Source organism: Magnolia sinica, chromosome 12 (genome assembly GCF_029962835.1).
Source record: "Magnolia sinica isolate HGM2019 chromosome 12, MsV1, whole genome shotgun sequence".
NCBI lineage: Eukaryota > Viridiplantae > Streptophyta > Magnoliopsida > Magnoliales > Magnoliaceae > Magnolia > Magnolia sinica.
This window is the reverse complement of record NC_080584.1, coordinates 79,323,066-79,350,823: the sequence shown is the minus strand read 5'-3', so window position 1 is coordinate 79,350,823 and position 27,758 is coordinate 79,323,066. Positions and strand designations below refer to the sequence as shown.

The 27,758-nt window shown below is 40.8% G+C and overlaps 1 protein-coding gene across 1 annotated transcript; it reads right to left on the bottom strand.

The window, feature by feature from the left end:
* Nucleotides 1-14,640, bottom strand: LOC131220306 (disease resistance protein At4g27190-like). Its single transcript, XM_058215256.1, has 5 exons — nucleotides 14,111-14,640; nucleotides 3,245-3,286; nucleotides 1,532-2,988; nucleotides 1,235-1,429; nucleotides 1-722 (listed from the first exon to the last, which is right to left on the bottom strand). The coding sequence occupies exons 1-5, from the start codon at nucleotides 14,638-14,640 to the stop codon at nucleotides 1-3; spliced, it is 2,946 nt and encodes a 981-aa protein (XP_058071239.1).
* Nucleotides 14,641-27,758: the final 13,118 nt, after the last annotated feature.

The window sequence follows — 27,758 nt, the reverse complement described above, 5'->3', positions numbered from 1 at the left end:
TCAACGCCGGGTAAAGGGGCGCGATTCTTTGAAGTGGATGTGGTGCTTGATGCTCTCCTTTTCCCATTTGAGACTGTTCCACCATTTCAACTCCCCTTCCACCTTTGCAGAACCATCACCACCCCCAATGGAAGTAGAACCGGAAGCATTGTCCTCAACACAAAGAGGAAGCTTTTTCAGCTTCCTACATCCCCTCACCTTCAGATTCTTCAGCGCCGACAAATAAGTGCCATGGCAAATACTCTCCAGCTTTGGTAGCTCCCATAGACATACCGTGTGTAATCGTTGGAGCGAGCCTTGCACGGTATCATCCTCTCGAAACACAGCCTCTAGTCTACTGCAAAATCTGATTTCGAGCTTCTCCAGGCTTTGTAAAGACACACTAGAGGAGAAGACGGTGACGAGTCTAGGACAACAGTCTAGATGTATGTGCTTTAGGCCTGCAAAGCTTCGGCTCCCGTAAGTACCCTCACATATGCTCTTCAGTCTTGCAAGATAGGAAATCCATACGTTTTCTAGGAGACTTAAAGTGTCAGAGCTGGCATTCTCTCCCTCAAAGAATTTCTCCATCTGCTTGCACTTCTCGACTCTGCATTCTTTCAGTTCCGTCATTCTTTTGACATTGCCCAAATCCGATAATCTTCGGACAAAGGCATTGTCACACAGAGTGAATAATTCTGTGTGATTGAGAACCCCATTAATACCGTTTGGGGAACTAGTACCTCCACAAATATCCAAATGCCTGTTAAAATAGCTTGCAGAAAATGGTATATCACATGTTTGGGCCTTGGAATCGATATATTTATAAAGGAATTTTCTTCCCTGGCGGAGATGGATGCCTTCACCTCTTCCCCGTTGGTCTACTTGGCAAGGGGAGATGTGGATATGGAATTGAGAGAAGCATTTGGCTCTCCACAAATCTGAGGATCGCATGAAAGATTGTAAAAGCTTTGAATTACTTAACCTTATTCGTGCCCCACCTCTATTTCTTGGCCATTCATTATGGGTAAATAAATGAAGGGCCCCACACTGATCAATGTTGAGCTCCTCAAGCTCAATACTCATACCTTCCCAGTTGATCTCGAGAATGTGATCCATGCACTGCATGTCTAGACGCCGTAGATGATCCGTTCGATGCATTTTTTCTGGAAACTTTTGGAGCCTGGTGCCTGAAAGACTAAGTACTTGAAGGCTTGTAAGCCCAACCAAGTTTGAAATTCCAAGCTTTGATTACCTCTTAGGGAGAGGCGCTGAAAGGCCTTAATTCCAGAAAGGTCAAGCATGTGGAGCTTTGGCAGGATATTTCCAAGGGAAGAAGAGACATCCTCAATATCTTCCAGGGAATTACAGTTGCAGAGGATAAGCTCTTCGAGAGCGGTGAGCTTTTGCAAATGTGGCAGCAACTTGATCTTTAAGGAATAACAATTTGCTAGTACGAGTCGCCTAAGATTGAACAACTTCAAGAGCGAGGACGGAAGGGATTTCAGATTAGAACTATTGCTCAAGTCAAGAACCCAAAGCCGCTACATACACTCAAAGCTCTCATCTGGCAGTTCCATTAACGAGTCAGAGCTTGTTAACTTGAGTTCATGGAGTGTGCACAGCTTGGAAACTGAGGAAGGCAGTGATCTGATTTTCTTTCCATTGAGAGAGGGCAATTGAAGGTTGTTCATCTGTATAAAGAACTCATACGGTATTGACTCCAAAGAATGAGATTTTGAAACTTCGAGGAACTCAAGCTTGTGCAAAGCTTGGAAGGAAGAGGGGAGAGACTCTAAGTTTTCCCAACCTTCTATTATCAGAAGTCTGAGATTGTGCAAGCAAGAAATAGAGGGAGGCAGGAATTTGTTATCTAGCTGGTAAAGAACGAGGACTCGAAGGCCCTGCATTTGCTCAAAGAAGGGGTCAGGTATGATGATTTTTTGACCACCACTACATGAAATTACTGTAAAAATTAAAGTGGAGAGTTTGGGGCAATTAGGAGCAAGAGGAGGAAGGTATGTTTCTTCCTCCCATACCAATACATTCATCCTATGAATGTTTTCCCACTCACAAATCTCTATCGGCAGTGGACTTTCACTCCAAAATCTATCATGAGTTGAAGAACTTTTTAGATCTCTAGATGCCATACGAATCCTCGACGAAAGTCCCCATTTGTTACTCCTGCAGTATGCCATGAAATGGTCCTCGAGTTCTCTCAATAGTGCCTCCACCTTCTTCTGCTGAAGCCTCCAATCGTCATCTTCTTCCATCCCGCCTCGAGTAATAAATCCCTCTGCCATCCAATACCTTGTCAACCATTCTACTTCACATCCCTCTTCACGGAATAACATTAGGTAGAAGAAGCAGTTGAGGACTGTGTCGGGAGCATAACATCCCTTAACATTGAGAGAATGGGCTACGTTAGTGGCCTCTTCGCGTAAAACATCTATGGACGACTCCTCCAGCTTGATGGCCACGTTGCTCATGTTATCATCATCCCAACGGCCTACGTAAACGACCTTGGAATCGTATGTCCGTGACCTTCTAAATGGAACTCCCAAGGATTCCATGTCGATCGGCCCCTCAGACACATTTCCTATCATTAATAAGAACCTTCGTCCCCTCAGCAAGTCATAGATTTCATGTCTGACTTCTAAAAACTTTAAGGTCATTTCGTCCTCAGTACTACCAGCAGTTGTCAACCCCAACTGGAATGCAATTTCCATCTGCACCTTCGTAAGGCTGAAATCCCTTTCCAATACCTTCACAAGTATCTGTACATCAAAGAGATGAGAGTCTTTTGCCTTCTGAGCTGCATATTCGACGATACTCCATCCCCCCACACCATAAAACCCTTTGACGCCGATGACTCCGATCTTTGGATTTTTAAAGCAATTGAAGAGCTTTTCCCCGGCACGTTTAACACCAACTGGATAGTTATTGAGCCGTCCTTCGAATGTTGGTAAATCACTTCCTCGTCGACTAGCCATGCCTGCTCTCTCCTCTCTGAAAAACATAACAAAAGCTACAGATTACTTTAAAAAAATAAATAAATAAATAAATAAAATAAAATAAATAAATTTAAACAGGGCTAATTACATTCAGGCAGCGGCTCGGGTCAAAAATCCTGTGGGCAGCCTATCATATGACCCTATACAAAAGGGAGAAAAATAAAAACTATTTGCAGACTGAGCTACGACTAAATGGCTGACCACTTCGAGCAATCCAACAAAACATTTTCACAGACCAGCCACCAAAAAACCTGACCCACTCGAAGACCATCATCACAGATCTGGGAAACAGCCTGTGAAAATGAAAAAGCAGAGATAGAAACTGCACAGAGCCACAATCGAGAACAACAGGCCACCAGACTTGGCCAGAGGCAGCAGCACAACAGCATACGTTTGTTTCAACAAAAATAACAATTTTTCTAAATCCCACATGGTCCACTATTTGCACCCAATCCTATCCATCAATTCTGGGACCATAACCGATATAAGGATGGATGTGATGAGGCTGATTACTGTCTTCCTCAAGGGGGTAACTATTCCGAATTCATGGAGCTTATCTGGACTCCTCGTAGAGATTTCTCAAATCCATGAGGGAAAACAAGAAAAATAAAATAAATTCTAAGAAATTGAAATTTTAATTGATCTATCGATAAAAACAAATTTATAACCCTTTAAACACGGATACAAAACCTATGAGGAAGTTTCAGAATCAAACTCCCTAAGATTCGTGATTACTACAAATAGTGAGTTTACCATTTATAGACGGTCATGATTTATATTAGACTTCATGATTTTTGGCCAAAAATAGTAAGTGACCAATTTGGACTAACCATGTTATTCTCGTAAGTTTTCTAAGCCATTTTCATGTTGGACACTACTCCTAAAGCTCAAAGGATTAATAGTTATGATCGAACTAAAGCTTGTTATAAATAGTAAAAATGAAATTAAAAAGAATTTCGACCGTCGATCGATGGAATCTCGTAAATTCGGCTAAATTAGTTTCTCCTACCCCAAAATCATATATGGTATGTCGAATAACTCATTCCGGTTCCCGAGATACTCTTGTTTTAGGTTCTATCGGTCCTGGTCACTTTCAAGATCCAATCGGTTCTTCTCTAGTCCATCTTGGTAATGAAATTTTCTGTGATTTGCTCTACATCAATAATCCTAGCATGGAGGATAAACCATGAATTAATGGGTAGGACTGTCCCATAGGTTTTACTTATAGTAAGCCATCCAGTATATGGATTGACCTGATTGATACATCACCATCCCCCATGTCCAGTTGAGAGGTGGCACTACAATATTTCGCTTCTTAGATGGTATGGCCAACTTGAGTTCCATATACAGCTAATTTTTAGGATATCCTATAACCTATGCGAGACTCATCAAATGCACGGTATTGATGTTCGACACACATCATGATGGATCCCACACGGCTTGACCTAATGGGAAGTTGTGTGTGTGTATGGGGGTGGGGGGTGTGGAGAATGGTACTATGGTACTATGAGGTCGACCTCATAGGAACTTCCCATGAGGTCTAGCTATGTGGGCCCCATCGTGATGTATGTCAAACATCTACCTCATCAGTCAAATGCAACATTCCATGGTGGACCACGGGGTTAAAAATCAAGTCAATCCATCACTTGGTTGGGCCACACCACATCCAACATTTGAGAGGGGTTACGCTCCCATTAAAACATTCATAATCATTTATTGGGCCCACCGAGATGTGTGTGTCCCACTTGGATGAGAGGTTAGACCAACTTTAATTTCCACCGCATCCGAAACTTAGGTGGGCCTGACCAAGTGCTTTTATATATTTTTGGAATGTCTTCACATAGTTTCAGATGGTATGGCCCACCTAAGTTCCGTGTATGATTGATTGATTGTTGGGATATCTTATAACCAAAAGGGGACCCATCAAATGCATAATATTGATGTTTGACATACATCACGGTGGGGCCCACACAACTCACCCTCATGGGAAGTTCCCATGAGGTCGACCTCATAGTCTATGTGTGTCCACCTTGAATGCTTTGCTGCACACCAGTTTCGCACGGAACTCGTGCAAACTTTTTTGAGAACTCATTATATGTTATCTGACTCTAAAATCTGAACAGTCCACATGAAGCAGCACCTCATGAAACCTCTAAGGTTAAATTTTTAACTTTGATCCAAAACTTTGGTGGGCCATGAAAAATGAAAACAGTTTCCTCCCTTGATTTGCATTTCTCTTTGCTATGGCCCACCATAATTTTAGATCGGGGTGAAAATTTGTCCCTTGAGGTTTCATGGGTTTCCGCATCACATGGACCGTTTGGATTAGATGCCCATGACACGTGTGTAATGGTGTGCATGTGTGTAAGTGCGTGGGTGAGCATAACTATATATATATATATATATATATATATATATGGAAATGGTACTATGAGGTGGACCTCATGGGAACTTCCCATGAGGGCAAGCTATGTGGAACCCACCATGACTTGGGTGAACTATAGCACATACAACAGTTGAGAGGGGTTACCCTCCCATTAAAACATTCATAATCATTTATTGGGCCTACCAAGATGTGGTTCACAAATCCATCCTATCCATTGTCTGTGTCCCACTTGGATGAGGAGTTGGACTAACTTTCAGCTGCATCCAAAACTCAGGTGGGCTCCCCCTAGTACTTTTATATGTTTTAGGCATGTCTTCTCATGGTTTTAAACGGTATGACCCACCTGAGTTCTATGTACGGTTGATTTTTTTGGCTATCCCATAAACTAAAGGGAACAACATCAACAGCACACATTACGGTGGGGATACCTTTTCCCTATATATATATGTGTGTGTGTGTGTGTGTGTGTGTGTGTGTGTGTGTGTTATTGGTGCCCGTCGGCAGAGCCGAATGCTGTCTACCACACGTCATATATATATATATATGTGTGTGTGTGTGTGTGTGTGTGTGTGTGTGTGTGTGTGTGTGTGTGTGTGTGTGCCAGTTGTCAACGTTGGTGCAAGATCCAAGCTATCCATCGGTTGGGTCCCTCCATGTGATTCATGTGTGGCAAAAATCAGGCCGGTCAACACATCTAGTGGCCAAGGTATTAAATAAACCTGCAGGTCTTAGAAAAACTATATTGCAACTACTGATTTGGCTCACCTGGTAATTAGACTGACCTTATCTTTCGGCCAAATCCATCTAAATAGGGGAAGCAGAGGAAATTTCAGTTTAAAATTTTATTTATTAAAAAAAAAAAAAACCTTCAGGACGGCTCTGAAATCGACCCCATTGGCCACTTTGGCACTTGTAGTAGCATGTAGATGATCTGCCATATACCCACTGTGAGCTCGGCAAGTAAAAAGCTCTATGTTCATAGCTCCGAGAATGTTAATTAGAAGAGGGACTACTGTGCAACAACGAAGATGTACAGGAAGAAAATTAAGAGAAAAATCAGAGGTCAGAAAGGGAAAAACATACCAGGAAATCGTGGGTTTTTTGGCCTTGGAAAGGTTTATGGAGAGTAAGCAAATGCAAAACAAAGCTTTTAAAAGATTAAAATACAATCGTCTCGTCTTTAAATGGCCAAGGGAAGTAAGCCTTATATAGATGGAATGCCACCCAGCATGGCACCTCAGTAGTGAGATTCAAGCTATCCATCAGGTGGGTCCCGTTCTTTAAATGTCCTGAGACATAAACCAGTCTGGTCCATATAAAAAAAAAAGGTTAAAATGTTGGAAACAGAAACTCCTCTGAAAATCTATCGTACATGGCGAATGAACTAGTGCCACCTTTTCCCCTAATATATGAGCTGCCATACTCATTCGAGTGGTAGATCTTCAGTGGCGAGGGCAGAGAGATTTCCTGTGCCCTGAGTTTTAATGGACCTTTTACCAAAATAGACCCAAGATTTCGTTGGAGCAACAAATTAGCACCACCTTTTAAATACTTATTTTTTTATATTTGAAATATATTTTAAAATTTTTGGGACAAAAATGACCATGAACCCCCTTTTTCCAATTTTCTACACCCGCACCTACATCTTCCCTTTTATCTAGAGTATGCACGGGTCCCATTGGGCACTGGCGCTTAGAAATTCCTGCGTTGCCTCTCCCATACAGAAGATGTACACGGGCATGCGCTAGCACTCAGACGGAACATTCATACATCTGTGGTGCATGCAACGCATGATAATGTCCAAACCATGGAGAAATGAGGTGAACCATGGGCGAACAGTGGCTGAGGAGGCACCACTATGTATGGATAGCATGGCCAAGGGTGAGCTAGTTCACTTTAAGGGGCACTGTCACTTTGAGGGGTGAGCACTGACATGAATTTTATATAATGATTTATAAATGGATGTCAATATAGTTGTTTCTCGAATTTGGCCGACCCTGACTCACCTCCTATAAGTCATTAGGTACCTGTATTTCAATGGAGAACAAGGATACACTAAGAGTGTCGGTTCTGGCCGATGACCCTCTGATACATAAGTTAGGTGTATGGACTCACAGTTGGCATGGTAGGATTGTGATAGTTGTGTACCTTTCCCTTGACCGGGGTGACATATTTATAAGTATTATTAGGTGACTTCCGTATCTGAGTAAATACGCTGGAGGGACTTGTATTAGAGTCGGAATATGTTTTCAAGTATTTTTCTAATTATGCCTCAATTTACGTGATATTTGGCTGAGATCTTGCTTGGCAATTCTACTCACATATGGTGTGAGATTCTCTATGGATTTCCATTCAGAGCCTGATGTCGGCATTCGAGCTTGAGGTTAGCATCTGAGCCTGATGTTGGCATCAAAGGTCGAGGTTGGCATTTGAGGTCGAGGTGATTGTCTGAGGTTCTATTGATGAAAGTCATTCTTAAGCTAAGTTAACTGTTTCAGCTATGTCATTGAGTCTTCTTGCTCAACTTACCTTCTCTAACCCTTTGGTAGCTCAGAGGATCTGCTCCGATTACCTCTTTTCCATGTGTCCCATACGTCAAGTCATCTCGATTTTACCTATAACAGTTGGCCCCCTACTTTCAAGCTCTCTATTCATCAGCTTGAGAAGTAAGTAGAATTGAACTAATGTATTATTGAAGATATTATGATAGTGGTTCCATATGAGGAGATGTGCACCAAGTAGCAAGCATCGTTTTGCCTCCGGCAATTCATAGAAGGACACCTCTCATTTATTTTTATTTTTTTATTTTTTATTTTTATTTTTCAAAAACTTCGATTCATATCATATCATATCAGGAAAAAGCTGTTTACAGGGACTATACTTCGGGATGCCCATACATCCAAAAATTGACAATGGGCAGCCTATCATAAAAGCGCTATACATGGACCACCCTCCTAATGTTCCCGACTCCGGGCGATTCATACAAGGACACCTCTCATTGCTTCATTAATGCGGGCCTTGAGCAAACCTCATAATGCCACGTGGAGGAGATCGCGTGTCGAGGCATCCTTTCATGTATTTGCAAGTAATGTCGACATTGAATGCATTGCTTTTGTGATTCTTATACCCCCAAAATAATAATAAAAATAAAATAAAATTTGTCACTCAGTAGTTTTACAAAGTCGTAGCTGTGTCGACCTCATTTCTCTTCCTTTTCCTTCCTGGTTCTTATCGGTTCATTGAGTGGATAGTCCGGTTACCTAGTCATTTTCCGGTATTTTACTTAGTCATTTTCCGGTATGTTTTCTTCTCTACCCCTTCTTCTTCCTTTCCTTGCTGCCATGTCTTTAGAGGGTTTCAAGGGTATGTCTGTGTTAGGGGACTTTCATGGGGAATCCATTCACGATACCGTGGATTCCAGGCTAGCAGCGTCGTCAAGTGAGACAACTCTTGCAATGGCGCTCAAGATAAGGAGGTTATGCCGCCCCAAACAGTGGCAGTTTTTTCATCTTCTTAGGGACCGACCCCATCATTAGGTCCTTTAGTTCCAACCTTTGGTCAGGGGATCTGGTTGCCCTCTGGTCAGAGTTCCAGATCCTTGACTCAATAGGGCTATGACTATGCAACACCTAGGCCAAACAGTATGGCGTCCACTAGCGGAACCGTCGTATGACTACACTAGATAGTCGCATTGTGCATACGTATGAGAGCCATCATCGATAAGTTAGGATAAATTAAGTCGTTAATGCGAACAAGCCTAAGTGTGTTCGGGTCGGGCATGGGCCGTAACGCCGGTCTACCTAGTTACACATTGTGATAGACTATAATGAGCATGTAATGCCCATAAAAGGTCCAATAAGTTTGAAACCATACGAAACTATGGGCCTCACTGGACTTGAGGTCCATCGCAGATGGTAAACCTTAAAGACACCTTAAACTATGCAACTTGGATCGTCAAGTCAACACTTGAAAGGCGCGACTCTCCAAAGTCTAAAACTAGAAAACCTAAAATTTAACTAATTGGCCCCACCACTAAGATAGCGAATTATGACTTTTCGACCGTTAGATTTTATTCAAACTCAAACCACAGATTAGGGATATTTCCCCACTCTGGTCCATCAAGTTAGCTCGTGATCGAATAATGGTGACCGTTGATCACAAATTGGGCCCAAGTAATCAATTGACTTATTCATTTGCGACCAAACTTAGGACAATCCTTCATCTGACTATGGGACACCTATTCCATAGCATAGATGGGTCAGGGGGCCACTGGGACAACCCCAGGGACTAGAAATGCACCCATTATGGGTATATGCATTAAGACTAGCCTCCCAAGGGCCAATTGAACTAACTCCCACACTATAAAAACTCTAAAATCTCTCTCCCACACTCCCATAAGAATTTCCTGCAAGTAGGAAGAGAGTAGAGAGAGAGAGAGAGAGAGAGAGAGAGAGAGAGAGAGAGTAAAGAGGGAGAGAGCTCCAAGGAGCTGGGAATTGGGAAAATTCCCTCTCCTACCACAACCTCATGCTGGAGATCATGATTCAACCGCCTTAGAAGCGCTTTGCTGGCAATCAAAAGGTATCCACCTGATCTTTTTTCCAGATTTTAGCACATTGAGTCATTTGCATGTACCCTAACATGCAAATCAAATTGGCAAAGGGCTTCGACACACAAATTCACAGGACAAGCACCCTAAGAGTGACTTCGCAAGCCATCAACCGTCCCTAGGTGCAGACCATTATTTATAAGTGGCCGTTTATCAAACCTAGGATGAAATTTAGTGATTGTGGTTGTAGATCTTGCTTTGCATGTCACTTGCATGGGGCATGATAGTATATTAGAAGTGTTGAGTGAATAAATCCTTATTAGGGAAGAAGTGTTGGATTTTCAACTGTCCCAATACTTGCTTTGCCTGATTTTATGTTTACCATAAAAATCTAAGTATGACACATCCCCAATTTTGAAATAAATAGGGAAATTTCTGCTGCATGTCCCCTATACACATGAATTGAGAAGATAAACTGCTAAATTCTTCCCATATATGTTCAATTTCCCTATAATTAGGAATTGTACACCATTTCCCCCATGATTTTAAGTGATTTAAGACTTGTTCACATGCTCATCTAGAACTTCCCTTGCAATTAAAGAATTCATGAACTTCTATGATGATGAATGATTGTATTATATTGCTATGTATGTCTAAATTCCTCACAACTACAAGTAGAATGTAAATTATTTTTTTTATATGTTTCAAAAATGCACTGCACCTTTGTTGGGTTGGCTAGCAACTCCAGAACCCATGTGGCCAGCCCCTTTGGTAGCGTTGTCCAAGGACCAATCAGACCTAGTTACTCAAAATATGGATAATCGGCAGTAGTGGGACTACGCGGGACACTTACTCCTAATGTCATACGATTCAAAATTCATCTAGAAGGGATAAATTGACTCATCAGCTAACGACCATGTTTGTTAACCATGTATGCACATGCTTGTTTGAACCTGAGTCACCATACGTCCTTTTGAGCCCATTGATAACTAGCTTTTTGTTACCCATAAGTCTCGGGAGATAGGCATGGTAGAATGGGACACTATGCTCTTGCAACTGTTCTTCGTATGTTTAAATTGGGAGTGACGAACCCAACTAGGTCAAGGATCATGAGCGCAAGATAGCCACGACTGCCTGAGTCGCGCGATCAGGATAGGGCATTGATCTATTAGGGTGTCCCAATTTCTCCAAATTGCTGGATGAATGAATGTAACTAATACACATGGATAACATGCTCACCATTACATCATATTAGTTAGGATGGCGACTCAGTAGTCGAGATCACATTGAGGGAGTGTTGGGAATTGTGAACGTTAGATGGTGTCGCTCGAGGGAGTGTTGGATGGCAAATGCATGCATTATACCATGATATCAGGCATATGCATTAATAAGAGTAATTAGGAACTTGTGCTTGAATGCTTTTTACTAACTTCGTTTATGGAATTAATGATATGTGTAACTAATGAAACCCATTGAGTTGATCACTCAGTCCCACTCTGGGATGGTATTTTAAAACACCAATCAGAACTTGTCTTAGAAGCAGGGATTACAAAGCTCGACGCGCTTGATGGAGCGAGCGTGGATGAGTTGTCATACTTCCAGATCTTTGGCGGATCCCCATAGACCGCCTTAGGACTAGTGATGGGGCCCAGGGCAGGGATTAGTTCATTTTTTTTTAGATTATATATACATTTTGTGGGACATGATCCCTCACACTTACTTACATTACCTTTTACCAGAACCGTTTACTGCATTGTAATTGCACATAAGTTTATTATTTTGGTCGTGATTTATGTTGTATAGTCCACTTTCTTTCTCCATTGCTTATGAAATAAACAAATTATGCAAAATTTGAACCCTAGTTGGGCATAAGTGGCACTCGGGAATTTGGGAGCCGAATACCTATTTAGTCCCTGAAATCTAGGGCCTTACAGGCTACCCTGAGTCTGGGAACTTCCGGGCAATCCTCCCAAGGGGAAGTAGCCCTTTAATTACTCTATTTTCTTTTCATGCAGCTTGCGGCTATCTTTTCACCCCGTGATGAGGTAGTTACTACATCGCTTGAGGCTTGCCCGAAGACAACTTAACCTTAACATGTGGCAAGCTGTCTTTGTGTGCTATATTTTATAGTACCAGCTCGACCACGCCGAGCTTACTGTAGATGAGCTTTTGCACTCATACCAAGCTAAGAGCAGCCTGGGCTCTATCGGCTAGTATTATTTTTTGTCGTGGCCAGGCAAGGGCCAAGCCATTATTACCAATAAGCCTCCTCAAATAAGGGATGGAAGAACATGTGTTTCTTTACTACAGGAGAGTGGGAGGCCCAGCTGCGGAACTGACAAGTTGAGGTCTCAAGTTCCTACCCAGTTTGTAACCCCATGTCAAAACTTGAGTTTTAGCTTCTAATTGGTGTATCTTATTTATGTTTTTCCCTTTTTATAGCTTTTTTACATGGTTGGTTGTCTCTTTTGGCAACACTCACTCGATGTCAGCCCCAACTCTCTACAATCCATATGTGCAAGGTCAAGATCGCCCGAGAGTGTCCCATAGTCCAGCGAGACTGTCGGAAGTTGATCGCTCTGACTCTCTTGGATTAAGTCGCATTGTTAGTGGCCGAGTTGGCAGGTATGTCTCGTTTTAGTAGAACCTCGAAGGTTGTTAGTTTCTTTCTGATCATTAATCATTTTTTAACAATTTTTGTAGAGACAGCCAATTGCCCTCGGCCGATGAAGCTGAAGCTCCCCTCCACTAGGAAGGATGCTCCCTCATCATCAGCTCGATGGGCTCCCGAGGTTGAGGCTTCGAAGATCGGTATGGGTAGGTTGGTGATGGAGCGTGCCCAGGAGGCTCCTCCCCTGAATGAACAAGCAAAGGTAGTGCTTTTTTTTTTTTTTTTAAATACAATAAAATAAAGAAAGGTAGTAGCAGACCACCTAAGTTTAGAAAGGCTTTACAATCATTTGGGTGGGCCAATTTAAGGCCATGCCTATCATATATTCAAAGCCAAAGCTTAAAGACAACTGTCCCTATACCTACCCTCTGGCCTCCAGAGATGCCGAGAAGACACTTAAAAAGAAAAGAAAAAAAAAGACTGCCAGTAAACCCACCAAACTGCTACCGCTTCCGAGACCTTTGAACCCGATGGGAAGGTCCCACCAATTGAATGGATGCTTAGACTTGGGATAACAGTCATCCCATCTTGACTACACCTAGACCACCCGGTCTAAGAGGAGAGTTCCCCAAATAGAAAAAGGGAGTTCAAGGGAATAATGAAAATTTTGGTGTTGTTGGGATTCACCTCCGAATCTGGCCAGCCCATCTACCACTCTATTTGTTTCTCTAGGTGAAAAAGAGATCCTTAAACTAACCTTTCTTCTAAACTGTGAAACTTAAGCCCAGATCTACCAGAAGACCCACCCTGGGGTGCAATCCTGTTTGTGTAATCCCACCAAGTTCTTAGAATCACTCTCCATAACAATTCGCGAAATGCCTCTCGCCACGACCATGGTAAGGCCATCCAACAGTGCCCTAACTTTGGCCTTGAAGTTTGTGCTGAATCTATACCTTGAGGAGAAGTTAAAGAGAAAGATCCTACCTCTCCCTTTGCAAATACCCTTATCCCCAACTACCTGGGGTTCCCTCGAGCGGAGCCATCCACATTTATCTTCACCCAACCCTCATCGGACTTGATACACCTAACAACCGATGGCCCCTTACCATGTTAGGGGCCTGATTTAATTCCCAAGTTCTGAAGTGCCAACTGGTATGAAATACTATCGGGCTTTGGACAAGGAAAGGAGGGGTTGATGGTATGAATCCAATGAAGCACCTTGGAGATTGTATGGTTCCCATTCACGAGCCTTGCGTTGAACCTGTACCTAGTTCTTTCCAGACAGATTGCCCAAAAGATCAAGCAAGAGATCATCCCTCACAAAAGAGAGAAATTCGTTGGTGGACGCTCCCAAACTCCATCAGTGATTAGTCAGGGCGAAAGCAGTGGTTACGAAGGTTGTAACTGGGGTATGCTCCAGGAAGAAATGGAATCTGACTCACCAATGCCAGTCCCATTTAGGAGCCCCACCACCAACATGGAATCTGACTCTACTTCAACGTTTACTAATCCCAAGGCCGTACCCCCCCCCCCCCCCCCCCTCTGAAGGTCTTGGGTTGCCTCTAGCTGACCCATCGACGTTGAGCTTGACCCAACTACACTTACGCCTTCTCCATTTCACCAACTCCAAATGGGCCCTTGGGGTAAAAGAATCAACGTTACCCCGATCACGGAAAGCCAGAAAATTGGCCGCTAGTTGAACTGAAGTGGCGTGGGTTAACGAGGAAGACGAAGACAACCTCCACGTAACCCGAGCTATGATCCTAGCTGCCAATGGGGGAATCCCTTCATATTTTGAGGCATTTCTGGAAATCCAGATCTCCCACAAGATGATGCAAGGGACCAACCCTCCAATGATATGAAGCAGGCCCGAAGATGGCTCGAAATGCCACCAGAGCCGAAGCCAATGTTGCACGGAGAGACTAGGCAAGGAAGGGAGCCTGAAAATAGACTGGAAATGCCCCCAAACTATCCCCGCCAGATTGCTCTGAAGGAAGAGATGTTGTAAGGACTCACAAGCTGGACGGATGAGCGGATTCCCCACGCAGCAAGCACATTTGGAAGCTAGCGGAATGCCTCTAGTTTTGAATGTTTCATCCATTGGAATTGCATTCTTCAGCACTCTCTAGACATTAACTGAAATTTTCGGTGGCATCTTCGCATGCCAAACCCTCTACGCTGCTTGGACTCTCTGCACAAACCCTAGGCAGATTTGACGGAGAAGGAACTAGAAGGCTAGAACGGCCAGAAGACAGCTTTTGACTCATCTGACATGCAAAAACCACCCTGGAAGATACATTCCAACACCCATTGCGGCAAGAAAAGAGAGGCAGAGGATGGAGGAAGGGGCCCATCCTTCCCTAGGAACTCACATACTTGCATCTAGTGCAGGGCCAAAGGAACTGAGTTCTCGGCTAGGTCCATTAGCGGCCCCAGCCCAGTCCAATTAGAGAACCACAGATTCCCTCTACCCTGCCCAACCTTAGACTAAACCAAGGAAAGGAGAAGGGGCAACTGATCCTGATGCTCTTCCACAAAGGGGATGGAGCTGAAAGTAGACTACCCTGCCCCTCTGAGTTGAGATGTAGGGAGTATTTTGCTACGCTGAAAACGCCCTAAAAACTGGAGGCCGAGCCGAACTTCACTGACCATGCCAGCTTCAAGCGGAGGGCCAAGATGATGTCTTTCAATAGTCTAATGCCCAGCCCACCTTCAGAGATTTGGATTGTTCACTATATGAATAGGGCTGAACTGGGCGGAGCTAAAGCATCTATGTGCTAATCTAACAATTTGGAAATTGAATTAATTAAGTCTACCCTAACATTTAAGAGCTTTTGATTGTAGAAAATTGCTAATTATGAATTCAAACCTCTCCAACTGGGATCCATAATAACTATGACTTTAGCAACGTTTGATCATATAAAATTAAAATTTATAGTATTAATGGAATACTTAAATATTCAAAACATATTAGAAGTTGATAGAACCAAATCTTGAGCACCTACACGCCACATGTGCCAGTGGTTCATGTTGGTGCAAGATCCAAGCCGTCCATTAGTTGGGTCCTCAGCATGATTGATATGTGTCGTAAAAATACATCATGTGGCAGAGGTATTAAAAACAACCACATGGCTTAGAAAAACCTTCCTGATATTTGTAGCCACAGATTTGGACCACCTGATAATTAGACTAGCCTTATCTTAATTTTGTTCCCATCCATTTAAATAGTGGGAAGCCAGCTAGCGGATGGCTCTAAAATCTTGCACGTGGGCTACTTTGGCATGTGTAGTGGCATGTAGATGAGCCCCCTTATACAGACTTGTGACTCAGTTGGGCAAGAAAAAAAAAAAAACTCAAGGCTTCTAATCCCCAAAATGTTAATTAGAAGAAAGTTGTGTGAAAACAATGAAGAACAATAAGAAAATGAAGAGAAAATCAGAAGTGCAAGAAAATGAAGAACATACCAGGAAATTGATACTTTTTTCTTCCTGGGCGGGGCAGTGCAAACAACGCTTTGAAGGAAGAAAACACAATCTTCTTTGTGTTTAGATGGCCAATGGAAGCAAGCTATATATAGATTCCACCAAGCATGACACCTCAGTCGTTAGATCTACGCTGTCCATCATGTGGGTCCCATTCTTTAAATGCCCTAAGACATGAACAACAACGGTCCACATAAAAGCTAGTAAAAAATGTTAGAAACAGTAACTCTTCAGTAAAATCTGGTTCACATGAGAATGAAATTGTGCCACCTGGCACTTAGTAGATGAACTGCCTCATAATTCATAGGTGGCACTTAGTAGATGAACTGCCTCATTCATACCTCTTAGCAAAATAAGTTACTGTACAAGACTTCCAGTGTATATGTACAATATCCAAACCATCCTAAACGCCCACCCCCACAGTAATGATCACACCTATACATTCACCATGTAGAAAACCAGAGACAGTTAAGGATCGTATATATTTTTGGGCTCATGAATTAAAATAACTTGACGCAATCCAAGGCCCAAGTGGGCCACGCGATAGAAAGCAGCCGAGATTGTATGCTCACCGTTGAAACATCTGTGAGGCCACGGAAGCTTTGGATCAGGCTATGACCGTATAAATGGTTTGACTGTATTATGAACAGTTTGGATGGCATGTAAACATCATAGTGGAGCTGGAAAAAGTTGGAACGATAGATTGCTCTCTTTCCACCTGTTTCCTGAGGCCTACTTTATCCACGTGATTTTTTATCCCATGTCTTACATGAGCTGCCAAAACGACATGAGCTGCCAAAACAAACGGTTGCATTTCTCACAAACATCATGGTGGGTCAACACTCATCAGGCCAAATGGCCTTAGTTCAATGAGCAGCTGTATTTTGGTAATGGCTGTCAACAGGGCAGGCCTGGTGCTGGTCTCCGCCCGAATTTTGAACTATTTCGGGCTGGGCCATCGGGGCGGATCTATTCAAAATTCTTGTTTTAGTAGGTCAGATGGCCCAGGTCTATTCAAAATTCTCATTTTAGTAGGTCCGAGCTTGGGCCATTGACAGCCCTAATTTCGGCAGAGAGGTATAGATGCACCGTGAGAGAACAACGAACTGTGTTAAGGCAAAGTTCTGTGTTCTCCACCATGATGTCCGATATATCCACACAATTCATCCAGTTCTTGAGATCATTTTAGGACATGAGCCTCAAAATGAGGCAGATCGAAAGTTCAGTTTGACCACACCATGGTAAGAAGTTGGGATTAATGCCTGCCATTCAATATTTCTTGAGGGCCACGGAAGTTTTGGATTTGTAGTTTCCATCCGTTCAGGTCTGTGTGACTTTATGAATAGGTTAAATGGCCAACAAACATCATGGTGGGCTCCAAACAGGTTTCAGCAGTGGCCATCAATCCTCACTGATTTCTGTGGTGTAGTCCACTTGAGCTTTGGATCTGCCTCAGTTTTTTGCTCAGGACCTAAAAATTATGTCCAAAATGGATGGATGATGTAAGTGTAACACAACATCATCAAGTTTTGTTGGACCAACATGATGTATGTGTTATATTCACATTATATATTCATCCATTTTCTGACATCATTTTAAGTCATGAGGCCAAAAATGAGGCAGATCCAAAGCTCAACCGGACCACACTCTATAGAAAGCAGTGGGGATTGAACGTCAACCACTGAAAACTTCTTAGGGGCCACCGAAGTTTTGGATCAAGCTAATATTTGTGTTTTCCCTTCTTGGAACAAAATGATGAACCACCTTAAGTCTAAACTTCTTTCCAATCTGCAATTTGTTGCCTCGCACATTTGTGCGTATGGAACAGGGATTAGCTGCCAACCGGTCCAGCCAGGTGGGTGCGACCTTAACCTCAAGGCCCACCTTAATGTATGCATTATATATCTGTTCTTTCCATCTGTTTTGCCAGCTTATTTTAGGCTATTGTCCCAAGAATGAAAGCGGATTTAAATTTCAGGTGGACCACACAACCCTTCATCTAGGCATGTGTGACGTTATGGGCGATAGCAAGTAAACATTACAGTGAACCCTAGGAAGTTTCTAATAGTGGGTGTTCAACGAACACTGTTTCCTGTCGGCTGGATCCGGGTTTGCTGCTAATCTGCGTTCCGTGCATATGGGCTCAGATCAGGATACAATAGATTGTGGGCCCCACATAGAAGCTACCATTTGCGGCCTCATTCCCCATCAGATGGATCACGTGTGATGATATAGTCAATTTGTCATGTTGTGCGCACTTTAAACTGGAACACTGCAAAAATCGGAGCAGTGCATTTATCAAGTGGGCCACTGATTTACGTTGAACTTGAGCTGTTGGATTTCTTTGTTTCTAACTGTATTTATTATTTATTATTTTTTTCTGTTATATGTAAGTGTGATTAATTTTGGGTTTTTTTCTTTTCGATATACTTGCTTAGGGTTTGAGCTATGGCCTATAACTGGCTGCTATTAAAATTTTTTTCTAACCCAGAAATATCTTCAAAAATCTATTTACTTTTAAAGGAGGGTAATGGATATGACCTAAACGGTTGTGCAAGAGCTAAATGGGCACAGAACTTTAACTCAGAGTTCCTTAACAAGAATCATATTTAACATCAGAAAGACATATATACCCCAGCTTTTGCAAGGTTTCAACTGCTTTACCCGTCACACCCAGTAAAGAAAATGGTCAAAGGTGTAATTATCGTATACTTAGAAAGCATTTGTGTGATTAAAAGGTGTATTCTAAATTAGTTACTTAGAAAGCATTCCTGTGATTAAAATAAAAATAAAAAATCAGCAGCTCAGTCTAACATCTTTTAGAAAAAATCTAACCGAAGGAATCTCAATGACAAATACATGAACTAATGAGGTACCTAAGTGAAAAGATTTTTTAAGTAGGCACCAGGATGGAAATTACACAGCATTTTGTAACGACCCCTATTGTTAATCCTTACCAAAATCTCTAGTTGATAATATGAGGTGGGATTCTCCATAACATTTGTCAAAAAAGCTTATGCTAGAAGCCAATTCTCACGCAAGAAAGGTTACCCCCATAGAAAAGTGAGATGGCCCCACAAATGAAGCAGATCCAACCATTAAATTGCCCAACATGTGAATTAGAAGTTGCCGGGTGACTTTTGGATGGCAAGAATTTTGGGATGTGTAGTGATGTAGAACCTTTCACAGACACGTTCCTAGCATGGTTGAGCCAAAAGAAGATGAACTGTGAATTGACTATAACTTTTGATCTGGGTATCGTTACGGGGCGCACAACCTATCTATCTTTACTGAAATGGGCCATCCGAGGTGAACCGACCCACAAAGGGGTCGCATCTGTCCGTTTCGTCAAAAAAGGCGCGCTTTCAGCTCAAAAACGAATTTTTAGGAAAATTTTACTATTTTTAGTAATTCCGATTTTTAAAATATTTTTAGAGCTTTAGATTTTCTTTCCTTTTAGAAATAACTTTTAGTTATACTAGGACTCTTCTAGAGAAAGTTTATTTGCAATTTTTATTTTTAGAAATTAGGCCTTAGAAGAGTTTTATTAGAATTAGGATTTTTATTAGAGTTAAAATTTTGCTATTTTTGGTAATTACGAATTTTAGTTTAATTTTTTTCCTATATTAATGGTGTAAGGAGACACATTAGGGAATTATCAATTATTCATCAATCAATTTCGAATTTATTAGAATTTATTTCGATTTTCTGCTTTCTTTCCTCGTGGATTCGAGAAGTCTCTGTGAGGAGTCCAAAGAAGTTCCGTGGATTCGGAATAGTTATCCTCTTGAGGAAGACGGTGCTCGACCTCACGTCCTCCCCTGCCTCAGTTTGGTATCAGAGCGAGGTTTCTCCTCGGATTGATGGCTTCTAACGACGGGTCGGGCAACAATCCCATGGGCAGTGCTCTAGGGAATTTACCTTTAACGGCGACAGCTTTCGAAGCAGCACTGCGAGAGAATCGGCAAGCCATGCAAGGGCTGCAGGCTTCCATCGATCGCATGGCGGATCGTTTGGCGGAGGCCCTAGGGCAACTCCGTGTTCATGGTGGTGATCCACCATCAACAATTGCTAGAATTTGTAATCATATTGATCGTAGGGCGACGCTATCAGTGAACCACAGGATCACTCCTGATAAAGTGGGATCTAGCGATATGATTTTACAGTATCCTAGACGAGCCATTGATCAGATTGATCGGATGGACCAAGAATTCAAGATGAAAGTCGATCTTCCTAGTTTTAATGGTCAACTCTACTTCAAGGACTTCCTCGATTGGTTTCTTAAAGTTGAACGTTTCTTCGACTACATGAACATAATGGAAGAAAAGAAAGTTAAACTCGTGGCCTACAAGTTGACGGGCAGAGCTTCAGATTGGTGGGAGCAACTTCAACTCGAGCGAATGAGACGGATGAAGGCGCCAATCCGCATGTGGTCGCGGATGAAGTAGTTATTGTGCATGCGATTCTTCCCTACCAATTACGATCAGGTATTATTCCAACAAAATCAAAATTATTGGCAAGATAACCAATCATTAAAGGGTTATGCAGAGAAATCCTATTATTTGTCGGCGAGAGGTGACCAAGTCAAAACGGAGTTGCAACAAACCACAGGATTCATCAGTGGAAAACATGTGACCCCTATGGGAACGGTGAGCCAACTCAAGACTTCTAAAGTAGAGGGACAATCTCTCATGACTGAACAGGCCTTTGTTAAACAATCTAAGGAAACGGGAGACATATATGCAGTAGTTGAAGAGAAAAAATATGTGGAGCCTGTGAATATCCTAAAGGATTTGGAACCAGTATCGCAGGAGTTCAAGGGGGTTGTGCTCGATGAACTCCCTAATAAATTACCTCCCATACGAGATATGCAAAATTACGTTGATCCCATCACAGGGGCAAGTCCGCCTAATTGCCCACTTTATCAGAAAAAATATGAAATCTTGAAGACAGATGTGAAGGAATTAATCGAAATTAGTCAAGTCAAGGAAAGCATGAGTATATGTATCGTATCGGCTCAAAAGCTTAATGTCAAGTACAAAAAAAAGTCTAATGAACATCGGCGTCAGAAGTTAACTCAGACTCATGTGCCAAGTCTCTTGCGTAACTCGATGACGAGTTTTTTTCAAGTGGAGGGGTCTGATGTAGAACCTGTCACAGACACGTTCCTAGCATGGTTGAGCCAAAAGAAGATGAACCGTGAATTGACTATAACTTTTGATCCGGGTATCGTTACGGGGCGCACAACCTATCAATCTTTACTGAAATGGGCCATCCGAGGTGAACCGACCCACAAAGTGGGTCGCATCTGTCCGTTTCGTCAAAAAAGGCGCGCTTTCAGCTCAAAAACGAATTTTTAGGAAAATTTTACTATTTTTAGTAATTCCGATTTTTAAAATATTTTTAGAGCTTTAGATTTTCTTTCCTTTTAGAAATAACTTTTAGTTATACTAGGACTCTTCTAGAGAAAGTTTATTTGCAATTTTTATTTTTAGAAATTAGGCCTTAGAAGAGTTTTATTAGAATTAGGATTTTTATTAGAGTTAAAATTTTGCTATTTTTGGTAATTACGAATTTTAGTTTAATTTTTTTCCTATATTAATGGTGTAAGGAGACACATTAGGGAATTATCAATTATTCATCAATCAATTTCGAATTTATTAGAATTTATTTCGATTTTCTGCTTTCTTTCCTCGTGGATTTGAGAAGTCTCTGTGAGGAGTCCAAAGAAGTTCCGTGGATTCGGAATAGTTATCCTCTTGAGGAAGACGGTGCTCGACCTCACGTCCTCCCCTGTGTCATCTAGTCATCCTAGTAACACATTTTCTGAATGAGCCCGTTGATATGTATAAATCACAATGGCCCCACACAATGTAGAAAGCTTTTAATGATGGGTTCCCCATCTCAACTATTCAGAGGGGTAGCCCACCTGAGTATTCTATCTGCTTGATTTCGGAATCCAAGAAATACCTGAGTGAGTGCACAGGATATACAGGATGTCGCTTATGTATCAGTACTGTGGGCCAAAAATTGTGTTATAGGTTAAGCGCAACCTACAATGCAGTGTATCTGGCCTCTGAAATGTGCTGAACTGGAAACTATAAATTCCAAATCCTTGAATTGTGGTTCTGACAATGATGGTTTTAATTATAAAAATTAAATTCTAATATTAGTGGCATATTAAGATATTCAAAGGATATGAGGTTCTCATCTATGGACCACGTGAAAATGTGATACCTTGGTGTGAAAATCCAAGATATCCCCTAAGGCCCCTCCGTGTAAATGATTTGTCTGAGAAATCTATCAAGTACATCATGTGGGAGAGGTACTAAAACACGTAGTTGTCTTAGAATAATTTTACCATATTTTCCAGTGAATGATTTATTCTATGGACAGTGGCCCAACTGATAATTAGACTAGCCTTATTTTTTATCTATTCATCCAAACCGTGGGAAGCCAACTAACAATGGCTCCAAACTCACACACATGGGGCACATTGGCACATGTTGTGGCTTGTCTGTTGGATACCTTATAAAAACTTGTGAAATCAGTAAAAAGGAAGAAATTTGTGCATAAATTCAGAGGTATAAGATAAGGAAGAACATACCAGGAAATAAGCGTTTTGGCTGAGCAAAGAAGATAGAAAGTAGACAAATGAAAAAGAAGGGTATGCAAAGATGAAATACAGCCTTCTCTTGTGCTTAGATGGCCGAGGGAAGCAAGCTATATATAGAGGGAATGCCACTAAAGCATGGTACCTCAGTCTCATTCTTTTAATGCTCTAAGACATGAACCAGGTTGGTCCACAAAAAAGTAGGTGGAAACGTTTGAAACAAGCTCTTTCGTAAAAGCTGGCTCACATGGTGAATGAACTTGTGCCTCCTGGAACTTAGTAGATGAGCTGCCTCATTCATACCTCTTAATTAAGACAATAAGTTATTGTAAAACAACTAGTGCAAGGTGTCGTGTACATTATCCAACACGTCCTAAACACCAGCCCTACAGTAAAGATCATACCCATACACTCATCATGTAGTCCATCATGTTGAAAACAATGGACAGCCAAGGATCTTATATGAAGTACATGTGTGTTCTAGTTGATAAATGGATTGTCATAGCTTTTGTACTTCGGTAACCTTCATCGCGGGCCAACCTTTTGGACAGTTTGGATGTTATACATTCATAACAATGGGTGATTTTATGCTAGACCGCACTCCAACTAGTTGCATGTAGTACCTCTCAAGGAAAAGAACTCCCTGAGATGCTTCCCTTGCAATAGCGGAAAAGCACCATGTCACCGACTGAAGAAAGGAAAATCAGATGCGGGTCCTTGTGTGCTCGAGTGACTGACTCTAGTTTACCAGAATATCAAATAATTAAATGATCTTTGGCCAAAGAATTATATGTATATATATATATATATATATTGGGAAACTCACTTCGCCCAAGGTGATCACCTCCATCTTTCTTCGGTGCAAAGGGTAGTTTTCTACAATTTGGACTATTGACACCAGCAATAAAACCCGTATGTGAGATTTGAGCTTCTTAATCAAGTGATAATACTTTTCTGATCTTCTGAAAAAGAAAAGAAAAAAAAGAACCTATTTCACAGCTTAAGCGGGCCACATCATATCAAAATAAATTAATGGCTAAAAAGAAGTTTCTAATTGTGAGGTATTTTGTATGTTGTGGCCCACATAATGAGAAAATTATCTGATTTTTATATAGAATATCAAAGAATGTATGCCCCTTTCCCTTCTGGAGAAAGATAGGAGCATACCACCTGTAACTTTGTCACGCTCAGATAAAAAAAAAAATACTTTACAAATTTCAGGCAAGCTTTGCAAAAATACTAGGCCTCACCTATCATATACAATATCAAAAAAAGATATACATTATCACACACACACACACACACACACACACACATGGAAAACAAAATAAGGAGAGTAGGGCACCAAAAACCAAGCAAGACAACCAATCTGCTTCCACATCCATAGCAATGGAAATAGAACCTCCCATGTCTCGTCCCACACTTTGGATATAGAGTGTGCACCCTCAGACTCAACTTACAGTCCATGACTTATGCACTACGTGTACATAAATCCATCTATCTTACAGTAATTAAGATGTACAATTACATATATTCTAAAGCATCATCACATTAACATTCATAAATCCAACTATTTTCACTTTATTTCATAACAATTTATCCATAACATTCTCATGCATTTATAAAATAAATTCTCAAAACTGATATAAATCCACCCATTTTATTCAACTAAAATAATTAATCATCGTCTAACAAAGTTATAACTATAAAAATTTTCAATTTTAATCAACTAGCTGCAGTTAGAATAAATGGATACTAAAATTCCTAAAATCAATCTCAAAATCAATTCAGCCATCTAATGCAACAAACTTGTCTTCTGCCAAATACGATCATTGGTCTTGAGTTGCATCCACCAACTTGACCTTATTTTTCAATACCTGATTAGATCGTCCTATATCGTCCGCCTCTGTATGGTTGTTAATGCACAACATTAGCTGACCAAGCTAGTGAGTCAACTCAACATGGTTCATACATAACACAATATAAGATGACACAATTAAACTCAAATATTATGTATGTAGTATGAGCATAGATGCAAAGATTGCATGAGATGCATGTCGAGTGAGATGATCGTTCACTTGCTTTTGTTGGATATTCATCAACTCAAAAATTGTACCCTTCAGATATCCACCGTATGTAGGCATGAGTAACCTTTAGCTGTCAGACATCTACCATAAGTAAGCATGAATAACTTGTACCCATCAAACATCCACCTAGGTAAGCATGAGTAATCGTACGTCTACTTTGTGAGTATACTTCCACTATTGTGGGCATATGATAATGAATCTACCAGGCATTACCATTCAAGGAGATCCTAGGAACTCAGGCACAAGGTGTGCATGAAGTTACAATGGATGCATGTAATGCATGCTCAATGTCTATATATCGACGTATTTAGTGAATATATAAATCTCTTGTTCAAGAGGAAATAATTGTTTAATGATCGCAATGGTTTATACATCCATGTATTTAATTCACATTTACAGTCATTTAAGTATGAATCAATACAGAAGATTTATCTTAGCATATTATCATAGCAACACAATAGATAATCAATCATGATAATCATGACAATCGTATCAAACATATCTTCAATCTTAACCGTACATATATGAGACACGTTAGGATTCACTCATCTATTTATGGTAGGGTCGAATCTTTCAAATAATCAAACACTTCGAAAATTATGTTTCAAATTCATATTAAGATGATTTAGTATACCACAATTCAATCATATTATTCCAACAAATGGGGTCTACCTTTGATTCAAGAAAGATGACCCAACATACATTTTTAAATTTAAAATTTGAAAAATACAGAGACTGTTGATCGATGTAGTCGATCGATCAAGACAGCCTGAGGGTCCTTGATTGATCTCCCAATCACTTAATCATAGATCGATGAAAATTCGAATTTAGTTTCTTAAGTCTCTTGACACTGTTGACCACCTTTAATCGATGGAACCTTGCTCGTTGATAGATTGAGCTTGTTCGAATTAAATTAGTCTAGTCACTGGAGTGTTTTGGTCACTCTCGATCAGAAACCCTTAATTGATTGAGATCGCTTGAGGAGAGCCCCGATCGATCAAATTTAATCATCAATTCAATTGAAACTCAACACAATTTTCCAAACTTGGTTTCTAGACAAAATTTGGCATGTTCGATCAATCGAACACTTCAGTCGATCAATCAACTAAGCCAGATAGGTTTTGTTACGCGGTTCAATTTTTATTTTTCTTTTTATTTTTTTGTAATTAGGATTTTTTTTCCTTCCATAGTTTCGATGGATTCCATTGATTACAAAAGTGGATACAACCCATCCAATGGTTTTTCTCATTATCAAATGCAGAAAAATCGAAGGATCACTTACATCCAAATATCTTACATCTATATGCCCATGTCAAGATGTGTATGGCTTCATGTGCTATTGATTGATAGAGCACTTTCTTGGAAGAAATTATTGCTAGCAACTTTTCACAAGTATGCCAATTTTGTTGTTGTGTTTATAAAATTTAGGGTAATGAAATCCATGAAATACAACTATCCATTAGTTAGGGGCCATTGTGGCAAAATTGAATTTTCGTAATTCGTCCAAATAACTTAGAAAATCAAAGATAATTGGGGCTTTTCACAAATTTAAGTATGGTGCATGAGGTAAAACTAAATACATGTGATCATCTTATTGGAGGTATGTGAAGAAGCAACCCTGAGTTAGAATCAAATAATAATAAATTAAATTAACCAAGCTCAATCCCATTGATCGACTTACACAATTTTGTAAAATTGCGCTTTTTGTTTCCTAATACAGTTTTAACTCTATTTAAGAGTTTGTAATAAGGGATTAAGGAATAGAGAATGTATTTAGGGCTTTTGTGAGAAAAATGGAGAGCAAAGTTAGGGCTTTGTATGATTTTTTAGGCTAATTCTCAAAACAGTAAGATCTTCTATGTCTTATAACATTTTTTATTATAATAGATTCATTGTCACTTTTTACCGTAATTTTTTCCCATGAGGGTTTTTACATGTAAAATCTTGTGTTCTCTCTTTGATTGGTTTATTTGATCTCTTATTGTTTAATTTAAATTGGTATTATTTCCACATGGCCCCAATACATTTATGTACATGATAATAGCTATTACCTATATACATAATCGTCTATGCACATATAGATTTTCATAACCATCATTAGTAACTTTTCATGGCAAACGTGCATGTACATGATCATAATTATCATTACTGACATGTCATGGCACACCATACTAACAAAATCCTCATGGATTAGCTGATTTTGAGGAGGTCACAGTTCATCTATTCAGAATATTAGTGTGTCGAGCCTATCTATGAATGGAAAATCCCAACTCTTTGTAGGCTGTAAATAGATGTCTGAGAAGAGAAACAGCATGCCTCCATATTCTACTTAGGCCTGTAGGAAAACACGTTATATATTTAGATGGAAGTCCATCTAAAAGCCACTAAGTATGCCAATTCAGGTGGGTCCCATTCTCTAATGCCCTGGGAACCGAACCAGGCCAGTCTGCATAAATACAAGTTAAACTATTACAAAAGAGGAACTCTTTTGTAGAATTTGGCCCACGCGACGGACAGAATCCAATGCAGCATGTAAACCACTCAAGATTATGGGACCATCATGTTTTATATATATATATATATATATATAGATAAACTCGTCTATTATATCCTGTCCTCCGTTCTAGGACATTGGGGAGCAGATACAAGACTTAGGTGGGCCACATCACGGAGAACAATGGGGAAGGAACTCTGACCATTGCTTTGTATGTGTGACCCCATGGTGTTTATTTCACCTGGCACTTTTAGTAGCAAGTCAATGAGCCACCCAAACATATCTTTGCACAGTAAGTTTCGTTACAACAAACACAATGTGTGAAGTGTGTACAACATCCAACCCATCCAAAATGTTGGCCCTGCTTTGAAAATCAGGTGATACACTCATCATGTGAGCCACCGTGTAGAAAACCGTAGAGAGGTAAGGATCTTTTACAAAGTACATGTATGGCCCATTTGATGAGTGGATCGTCCTAATTTTTGTGCTCAGCAATCTTCACCATAGGGCTAACCTTTTTGGAAAGGTGAGATGCGGTATAGC